Source organism: Corvus kubaryi, unplaced genomic scaffold (assembly GCF_017639235.1).
Source record: "Corvus kubaryi isolate FWS band 111438036 unplaced genomic scaffold, C.kubaryi_AGA036_p1.0 38195, whole genome shotgun sequence".
Lineage (NCBI taxonomy): Eukaryota > Metazoa > Chordata > Aves > Passeriformes > Corvidae > Corvus > Corvus kubaryi.
Window position 1 is genome coordinate 1 of NW_024581170.1, and position 10454 is coordinate 10454.

The window sequence follows — 10454 nt, forward strand, 5'->3', positions numbered from 1 at the left end:
TGGTATTTGGGCATCCTTATTCCCCAGTATTTGGGCATCCTTATTGCCCAAGTATCTGGGAATCCTTATTCCTCAGGATTTGGATATTCTTATTCCCTGGTATTTGGGCATCCTTATTCCCCACTGTTTTGGCATCCTTATTTCCCTCTGTATGGGCATCCTTTCTCAACTTTTGGGTATCCCTGAATTCCCCAGTATCTGGGCATTCTTGTTCCTTGGTATTTGAACAGCCTTATTCCCCAGGATTTGGGCATCCCTATTCTCTGGTATTTGGGCAGCCTTATCCCTCAAAATTTGGACATCCTTCTTCCACCCAGTATTCGGGCATCTTTATTTTCCAGTATCTGGGCATTGTTATTCCCTGATATTTGGGCAGCCTTATCCCTCAGTATTTGGACATCCTTATTCCTCAGGATTTGGACATCCTTATCCTTCACTATTTGAACATTCTTATTCCTCAAAATGTGGACATCCTTGTTCCACCAGTATTTGGGCATCCTTATTCCCCAGATATCTGGGAATCCTTATTTCCCTCTGTATGGGCTTTCTCATCTTTCAGTATCTGGGCATCCTTATTCCCTGATATTTGGATATCCTTATTCCTCAGTGTTTGGACATCCTTATTCCTCAGTGTTTGGGTATCCCTGAATTCTCCAGTGTCTGGGCATCCTTATTCCTCAGTATTTGGACATCCTTATTCCCCAAGTATCTGGGAATCCTTCTTCCCCTCGATGTGGGCATCCTTTTTCCGTGGTCTTTGGGCAGCATTATTCCCCAGGTATCTGGGAATTCCTTACTTGCCCTCTGTGTGGGCATTTGTACTCCTTGGTATTTGGGAATTCTTATTCCTCAGAATTTGGGCATCCTTATTCCCCAGTATTTGGCCAAGGGCAGGGCACACCCAGAGCCTGATCTGCTCCCACCACTGGGATTATCCCTTGTGCACCAACACTTTTTCCCAGGGTTTTCCCCCAAACAACAACCCTGGAGCAGGCTGGGGGCTTGCTCAGCTATCAGTGTATCCCTAGTGGCATTCCCATGGTTTTGGACCCTTTTTCCAACTCTGGAGCAAGTCTGTGCTCCCTCCCTGTGGTATTGGGATGGAGAGAGCCAAAATCTTGTAGGAATGGTGGCAGGAGGGACCGGAGCAGATGTCCCAGAGAATGAGGGAGGGACTGGAGCAGATGTCCCAAGCTGCTGCTCCTTCACCTGAACAATCTTTATAAAAAAACCATAAAAACCCTAAAAAACAAAAGAAGGAAGTGGAGGATGGTTCCTGTTTGTCTCGGTTTGAGCCGTTAGGGGCCTGAGAGAAAACAAACAGCTGAGGTTCCCACTGCACGCGATGCCCACGGGGCAGGGGCTGCTCCAGGGAGAAGGGACAGACCGGGAATGTGAGGCTGGAGCCTCCTGACTCCATCTGGGCTGCGGTCGTGGTCAGCTCTGGCACGCGAGGTGGGTGAAGGGCACATCCCGAGCCAGGCTCTCTGCAGAGCCAATTCCAGTGCTTTGCCTTGCCTTGATAATTCCCATCCTTGGAAATGCCAGGTTGGACATTGGGGCTTGGAGCAGCCTGGGACAGTGGGAGGTGTCCCTGCCCATGGCAGGGGGTGGCACTGGGTGAGGTTTAAGGTCTCTTCCAAGCCAAACCATTCTGGGATCAATAACTGGGACTGAACCGGGCGCTCATCCCACCTCTCCCGTTTGGCAGGAGGGATCGGATGCTGCCGGGATAATGAAGCCGTTTCCATGGAAACAGGCTCGTTTCTCCACTCCGTCGTCTTTGAATTCATTCATTTATTTATTTATTTATCTGCCGGCGCGTCTCCGACCTGCAGGCTGCTTCCCAGGGATTTAAATACCGTATTGGATATCCGGGATAAAAAACTGGCTGGGAAAGGGAATAAAATCCCTGTGGAGAGGGGCTGGGAGCTGTGGCTGGAATCACCGCTCAGGATTAAGGTGCTTTGCCCCAGGGAAGCCCACAGGCACAAACCGAGCTCAGACCATTAAGGAAAGAGTGAAACATTTGGAATTTGGGTGTTTTAAGGCTCCTTCCCCAGCCAGATCTGTAACTCCCGTTGGGATCGATGGGACCATCCCATCTCCCACCCCCTGGAAAACACGGCTCTGCTATTTTCTATTTTGCCTGTTGTATTTTTGTACTTTTCTGGGTATATTTAACAATTTTTTTTGCAGCTGAGCTGCCTATTTTTAGCCATGGCTTTTAGCAAAAGCCACAAGATGCCTGGCAAAGCCATCCAGCCCCTCATGAAGGATTCCCACGCTCCAGCCGGACGGTGACCGGCAGCATTCCCAGTTCTCCCTTCTGGATGCTGCATCCTGGCTGGTTTTGAGGAGGAAAAGGCAGTTTTTGGGAGAGCCTGCAGTGAGAATGCAGTGAGCCCCTTTTCTGTCCAAAAAAACCCACCCCTTTTCCGAACCAACCTCCCTCCTGGGTGATGCCTGCCTGGTAGGAACAAACCTGATCCCTGCTCTCCCCAGAATCCTGGCTGTCCCAGTGGGATTCCCCCACTTTGCTATAATTGAGTGGAAAATGCTGGTGCATCAGGGTTGAAAAATGTGACTCTTTCTGAAACCAAGGAGCAGGGAGGTTTCTGCTTTCACCCCAAAAAGGAGCTGATTTCGGGGTGGGTGCTGCTGCTTTCGGTCTTTGCGGTGAGGGAACGGAGAGGTTTCAGCCTGGCCAATGTCAGCACTTTCTGTTTCATTCCTGCTTTTCCTTTTGGTTCAGAGGGGAGAGAAGGGTTTTCTGGAAAGCAGAGAAAAAGCTGGCTGGGAGGTGAAAAAAGCATGGAAAATTGAATCCTGGAATCATTCAGGTTGGAAAAGCCCTCTAAGATCATTCCCCCAGCTCTGCCAAGGCCACCACTGGCCCACATCCCTGAGTGCCACATCCACATGGATTTTAAATCCCTCCAGGACTGACAATTCCAGTGCCTCTTCCTGCCTATTCCAATTCCAGCTGGCAGGAGAGGATGTGTTGCACAGGTTTAAAAGTGGGAAGGACCACAGCTGGGTGGGCAAAGGCCTCAGGCCCCGAGAGATGCAGGAGGTGTCTCATGACAGCCATAAGATCTCACTGAGTGCCTGTCTGCACTTCCAGGAGTGTCAGGAAGTGCTTTCCAGGGATGCTTCCCAGGGTCAGTGCTGCCTTTGGACAGTGACAGGCCCAACCCAGTGCAAAATGTGCTTTGAGAGACCCTTTCTGCAATGGCAGTGCCAGTTTAGGGTAATTGCACTAATTAATCACCCTTAAAATCATAACATTGTGGGATGGTTTGGGTTGGAAGCAATCTCAAAGTTCATCTTTTTCCACCCCTGCCATGGGCAGGGACACCTTCCACTGTCCCAGACTGCTCCAAGCCCCACTGTCCAACCTGGCCTCGGACACTTCCAGGGATCCAGGGGAAATACCATTTTTTTCAACATTCAGGAGAATTCCAATCCCCACCCACACAGACCCTGAGCTAAAACTCAACTAAAAGAGGAGAAGAACCTCAAGGAGGTGCTTAAGCTCTGATTCCATGGGCTGGGAGCTGGAGCTGGTGATGGATCCAGTACAAGGCACCCAGATTCCAGGATCCTCTCTGCTCCAGAGCCTCTCAGCTCAGCTCTGTGCAAAGCAGGCAGCAGCTGGTGCTGACGAGGAGCTGGCAAACGAAGCTTAATTACTCCTGCAAGCAGAGCTGGCAGCTCTGGGGTGCCAGAGCCCCACAGGAGCCCAGGCTGGGAGGGGAGAATGGGATGGCAGCTTAGCAGGAGGGCTCAGCATCAAGAAATGCTCCTTTTGCGGTGGCTTTTTTTGGGTTGGATGTGCCATTTGGTGTGGGAATGCATCCAGGAATCCAGGTGGAGGAGGGCTGCTTGTCCCTTGGCCCAGAGTAATGGTGGCTTTTAGCTCAGAGCACTTTAAACCCCGATCTCATCCCATCAAGCTGCTCCACATCCACATTTGTTGCTCCACATCACGGGTGAAAGATGAAGATTTTGGCAAAGCTGGAATGAGCGGACACAGCTGCATCAGGGATCTGGGATGTGCCTCGCTGTTTGCCCACCTAAATCCCGATTTTTGGTGCCTGTTTGGGCTGGGTGACAGAGGAAAATGTCATCCAAATGTATCAAAGGCTCTTCATTCAGCAGACAGCAACAAATGAGGTGGTTTTTTTGGAGCTTAGGGACCATCTGGGAAAAATCAGCAGCAAAACTGCCGTGCCCAGACATTTATTGCCAGCGCTTTTCATGGAATCATGGAATGGTTTGGGTTGGAAGGGACCTTAAAACCCATCTCATTCCAACACCCTGCCATGGGCAGGGACACCTTCCACTATCCCAGGTTGCTCCAAGCCCCACCCAGCCTGGCCTTGGACACTTCCAGGCTCAGCTTTTCTGGGAAACCTGTGCCAGGGCCTCACCACCCTCCCAGGGAAGAGATTTAAGCCCAGCTGAGCTGCTGGAGCATCCTCCTCTCCTTCAACCCCCCGTTCCTCTTTACTCATTGCAGTCAACCAAACACCACCCCAGAAAGTATCCTCAGATCCGAGGAAAAATGCCAAAATATTTGAGCATGGCATTTAGAGGGAAGTTGATTTTCCAGGCATTGTATTTCCTGGCAGTGACATCCCTCCCTGGGCAGGCACAGGGATGGGAAGTTGCAGAGCCAGGGTTGGAGATGTGATGGATGCAGAGAGCCTGCCGGACCCCATTTGGGGAATCTGGGCATTCCCAGGATGGTGGAGTGATGGCAGCACTTGGATACAGGTCACTGAGGGAGCTGTGCCAGCAGTATCCCAATTAATCAGCAGGTCCCCTCCATCAGAGCTCAGCTCCTGGCCCCAGCCAGCAAAATCCCAAGCATGAAGCTGAAACCAACGTGCTTCCCAATATTTCCTGGTCTTCCCATTACCACAGGGCTGCTCTCACACCCGGGAAGGAGTTTTATGGCATTCCCAAGGGAATTCAGACAGCGCCTTATTTCCCTCACTTAATGGCACGTGCCGTGTCTGGATAATGGGATTCCTGCCTTGGAGCCCACAGGTTAATGAGTCCTTACTCATTATGTTCATGCTAATGATGTTTAACATGGCCAGGACATGGATATTGTCTCGTTTGGGCTCTGCACTGTAATTGCAGCTCGGGATCTTGCCAGCTTGTTTGGATACGTGTCTGCTGTGCAGAGGGGCTGTGGGTTATTTACGTGTGTGGAAAGGGGGGAATTCGTTTAAAGGGATGCAAAAAAGCTGGAGAGGGACTTTGGATGAGGGCCTGGAGTGACAGGACACAGGGAATGACTTCCCACTGCCACAGGGCAGGGATGGATGGGAGATTGGGAAGGAATTGTTCCCTGGGAGGGTGGGCAGGCCCTGGCACAGGGTGCCCAGAGCAGCTGGGGCTGCCCCTGGATCCCTGGCAGTGTCCAAGGCCAGGTCAGACAGGGCTTGGAGCCACCTGGGACAGTGGAAGGTGGCCCTGCCCATGGCATGGGTGGAATGAGATGGGATTTAAGGTCCCTTCCAACCCAACCCATTCCATCCCTCTGTGATAAATCCAATCCAAACAAAAAACCCCATGGGAGTCTGTGTTTACTCCTGGCAGTCCCACACCTTCCCGGGGACACAGTGGGGTCTCCTGACTTTGGGATTTAAAAGCTGCCTTTGTGGCTGCCCTGCTGCTGCTGCAGGGCTGTTTTCCAGGGCGGGACCTTCACGAGCTCACTTTGAAGTGTCACCTGCTGCTTTTTTGTTATCCACGGTGGAGGAAACGCCCCAGGTTTCCCCAGGGGTGGAAATGCTCTAAAACCATCCCTGGCCCCAAACTGGTTCTCGTTTCTGCTTGAAGCACCTGCAGAGAGGTGCGGCCGAGGGTGTGGTGGCTCCTGGGAGGCTCCTCTGAGGTGGCTGAGTTGCCCCAGAGTCCCCAGCATTGTCCTAGCAGGCCTGTGCTCATAGGTGACCCCTCCCACCCTTCCCTCACCTTATTTTTGGGGCTGTTTTCCCCATTTTAGTGCCCCTAGGGCTGGATGCCTTAAGAGCAAGGGAGGGTTTCCTCATAGGAGGGTGGCAGCAGGGTTGGATATAGAGAATTATTTAAAGGAGCAGGGCTGTAAGAGCCATGCAGATGATCTCAGCAGTCCTCCCTGCTCCCACAGATCCTAAACATGGAGTGACTGAAGTCCCTGAAGCGATTCCCTGCCACTGGAGCAGGTCCTTTGTATGGAAGGGCACAACACGGAATCGTTTAGGTTGGAAAAGCCCTGGAAGATCAAGTCCAGCCATTCCCCCAGCGCTGCCAAGCCCACCATTACCCACATCCCCAGATGCCACATCCACACATCTTTTGGAGCACTTCCAGGGATGAGAATTCCATCAGGATGGCATTTGCTGCCTTAGGAAAGTCTCTGTGGCACCCAAACCGTGCAGCAGCAGCAGCATCTTGGTTGAACCTGCCCCAGCTTTCCCAGCTGCTGTGCCAGAGCCACGGCACACTCCATGGCTTTGCAGGGAAAAGGAAAAGCAGGAGGGATGCACTCTGCTGCTCAAACCCTTCTCCAGCCCCCCCCAAAAAAATAAAATATGGGAGAGATGAGATAAACCCACCCAGAAACAACGCAGGGGCTGAGCTGAACCTCCAGCAATGGCACGGAGCTGGGCCTGGGGGGAGCACATCCAGCCAGGAGCTCGGGCTGGCACTGGGAGCTGGGCTGGAGGATTTTGGCAGCATTCCCCAGGGGATGCTCCTTCCACCCCAGCACGAGCTCTGTGCCCCAGACAGAGTTAAATCCCTGCCCTGTCCCTGTGCATCCTCCAGCCCGCTCGGCTGCCGGGGCTGCCAGCAGCCCTGGGCTACTTGCCCGCTGACTGAAACCTCTTCCTGTGCTGAAAACCTCGCTGAATGCAAACAAAAAATGTCACTGGGGGGCTGGGCTTGCACGGCACAGGGTGAGGGACACACGGAAGGAACCCGGGGTGCGGCACCCGGCGTCTGCGAGGGACTTCTGGGGTCCCTGGTGCTGTGAGTGATGATCCCATGGAGCCGAGCCCCATTTTCTGTTCTCTTTATTTGTAGGCAGTGAAGGGCCAAGAGGAGCAGAGCTTCCCTTAGAGGCACAAATCACCGGAGAGATCGGCTTCTGGTAAAAATTAACCCCTCCTTGTGCTCCCCTCCTCGTCCTCAAACCGCGGCTGGCCCTGGCGTGATTCGTTCTCCCAGCACAGGCACCAGTGCCACGGTGATTTCTTCGATAAACCCCTCTCTCTCCAAACCCTCTAAATCCCAAAAGATGAACTTGAGCCCTCAGCTTTTCCTTAAAACACCACAATTCCCTTATTTTAGGGCTTGTCCCATCGCCCAGGGGTCTCGCTGTATCCCGCTATTGCAGGACATCCCGCAAAACCCCCTTTTTGGAGCTGGCAGGCAGCCCCAGCCAGGCAGGAGCACTGCTGGAAAAGCCTTGCTGCTGGAGGAGCTGGATGCTGGGACTCTGCTGCCTCTGCCAGAGCTCACTGCTGGGAGAAGGTGCCGGAAAAACATCCGGGATCCAGCCCGGCGTGGCCTTAATGAGCATCCCCTGCCTGCCTGGGGTAGAAATCTCGAGAAACAGGAAACTCCAGCATCCTGTTTAGCATCTCAATGTGCAAACTGGCAGCAGGGACAAAGCGAGGCACAGGGACACACACTGGGCACCGGCACGGGCTGGATGATGGGCAGGGAATGAGCCTGGCACGGCAGCTCGGGCTGCTGGGGGAGCCTGTTCCCTGATTTCTGTTGCTGCCACAGGTTTTCATGGAACAGCAAACACCAAAGCACAGCTCAGCTGGAGTCCTGCTGCTGCAGGCTGGGCTCTGGACAGTGCCACTGTCACCTAAGGGGCATCCCTGCTCTGGGGGCGATGGCACCACTGGCACTGTGTCCCTCACCCCGTCATTCCAGCAGCTCTAACACTCCACACGTGCAACCCCAACCCATCCTTTGGGGGCTTGCAGGGCTGGGAGCAGCCCAGCAGCTGATCCCGGTGTGTTCCTGCCCGCAGCCCGTCCCGGGAGCGCTCCTGGCCTGCCCATGGCTAGCAACAACACTGCTAGCATAGCACAAGCCCGCAAGCTGGTGGAGCAGCTGAAGATGGAGGCCAACATCGACAGGATAAAGGTAGGGATTCTTGGGAGCTGCCTGTGGGAATGCTGGGAGGTCCTGGCTGCTGCCCAAAGCTCGTGGCAGGAGCTGGGATGTGGAGCCAGGTGGTGTTTGTGGAGGATGCTCTTCCAAGTGATCCTGATGGCCCTGGCTGAACAGAGGGAGATGCTCACCCATGGGATCATAGAATCCAGGAATGGTTTGGGTTGGAAGAGACCTTAAAGGCCACCTTGTTCCAACCCCCTGCCATGGGCAGAGACACCTTCCACTAGCTCAGGCTGCTCCAAGCCCCAGTGTCCAGCCTGGCCTTGGACACTGCCAGGGGTGAGAGGCAGCTGGAAGCATCACCTGGAGCCCCGCTGGGTGGTAGGAAGGAGTGACTGTCCCCAAGGCATCTGAGCTCCTTGCTAAGAGCTTAAATCCAGGGGGAGAAGTGCTCCAGGGCTGGGATGAGCTGGTGGTTTGGGAGCTGCTGCCATGTCCGGAATAAAGAGCAAGGTTGGTGGCTGAGGGCAGGAAATGCTGCTGTGGATGTTCCTGCCAAGGGATGCGTGGGAGAGCCAGCAGGGATGCTCGAGTCGGTCCTTGTCAGGTGAAGGACGGGGATGGGGAGAAGGCTGGGAAGGCTGGGAATGGGAATATGGGCTGACAGAGCAGCTCAGAGCCCAGAGGTGAAGAACCAGCCCCAGCAGGGATGTGCTGCCACGGCGTCGGTCGGGTTCTTGCCTCAGATCTGTGGTTCCCTGCCCAGGGATGCTGCCAGCTCTTCCCTGCTGGTGGCACCTTTCCAGGTGCCATGTCCTGTCCCTAACACAGGGCTCCTCCTTTTCCAGGTGTCCAAAGCAGCAGCAGACCTGATGGCGTACTGCGAAGCCCACGCCAAGGAGGACCCTCTATTGACCCCCGTCCCGGCCTCAGAAAACCCCTTTAGAGAGAAGAAGTTCTTCTGCGTGATCCTGTAAACCCTGGAGGAGCCTGACGGGCACTCAGGCCACCCTGAACACTGATGTAGAGTTTTTAGGAATGGGGACGACCTGCTGGTCCGCAGAATTTAAACAAAAATAAGTAAAAAACACGGCCTGGAAGCTACAGAGATGTGCATGTTTAAAGAACCTGGCCACCTTTGGGGGAATCAGATGATCTGCATTGCGAGGCAAAAGATCTGAAGTCTGTAGAGTTGCCTAGAAAGAGAAAAACAAAACAAAACAAAACAAAACAACAACAAAAAAAAAAAAAAACCCCAAACCCCAAACCCATGTAAAGAATAAATCCGTGTCACTTTTCTGCTCACAAAATTGTTTGATTGTTCCGTATTTGAAGCACCAGAGTTGTGCTGAGCAAAGTTAACTGCTAAGGATGTGTATAACCTTCTTGGAATGACGTTGTTGGTTCCTTTCCAAGCTAATATTTTTGGTTTAAGTTGTCAGATATATAGCGACAGGTGAGGTGGCCGTGCTGTTAACTCAGTGTTTGGTCTTGTGCTTTTTCATTTCTGGCTGTAGCGTAGCAGGGGGGGGCCGAGGGGACACCGGCAGCTCCTGCCTGTCCCCCACGTGCTGGCAACTCAGCAAACCCCACTTTTTACCATTCTCTCTATGGTTAGCTTTGGTTCTGCAAGTAAAAGTGGTTCCTGTGTCGTGCTTGGTGCTCCATACCCCTGTGATGACATTCAGTGGTAGTGCATGAGAGTTTGATTCCGTTCATCCACTCCAGACTTTTCTTTTCTCGCGTTTGGCACCACGTGCTGGTGGAAGAAGCCGTAGGGAGGGAACAGAGGCGATTCTGAAAGCAAAGAGAGCTCCTGAGATGCCTTAGACGTGCCTGAAATACCTCCTGCCACAGGGCAGGTGCCAGCCCGGCTGCAGGGCGAGCCAGAAATCCGAAAATCAAAGCCAACCACTTCTTTCCGGGTCTTTCCTTTCTCCTACACCTCTGTGCCTCTGCCCTCCTCGCTTGGTCCTGCTCTTTTCCCGGTTCCTGGCAGCACTTCCTTCCCTTGGGGCTGGTCTGGAATGTTGCTGGGATGTTGTTCAGTGCTGGGATGCTGCTTTGTGGTGGGATGCTGCTCCACCATGGAATGCTGTCCCACCATAGGATGCTGCTCCACTATGGGATGCTGCTCCATGGTGGGATACAGCCCCACTGTAGGATACAGCTCCATGGTGGGATGCTGCTCCACCATGGGATGCTGCTCCACAATGGGATGCTCCTCCACGGGATGCTGCTCCATGGTGGGATACAGCTCCATGGTGGGATGCTGCCCCACAATGGGATACAGCTCCATGGTGGGATGCTGCCCCACA

At 53.5% G+C, this 10454-nt stretch overlaps 1 protein-coding gene across 1 annotated transcript; it reads left to right on the forward strand.

Annotated features, from left to right (window-relative positions):
- The first annotated feature begins 1302 nt into the window (after nt 1-1302).
- Nucleotides 1303-9409, forward strand: LOC121672142 (guanine nucleotide-binding protein G(I)/G(S)/G(O) subunit gamma-2). Its single transcript, XM_042044668.1, has 4 exons — nt 1303-1455; nt 7087-7153; nt 8051-8166; nt 8985-9409. The coding sequence occupies exons 3-4, from the start codon at nt 8080-8082 to the stop codon at nt 9111-9113; spliced, it is 216 nt and encodes a 71-aa protein (XP_041900602.1). The 5' UTR covers nt 1303-1455; nt 7087-7153; nt 8051-8079; the 3' UTR covers nt 9114-9409.
- Nucleotides 9410-10454: the final 1045 nt, after the last annotated feature.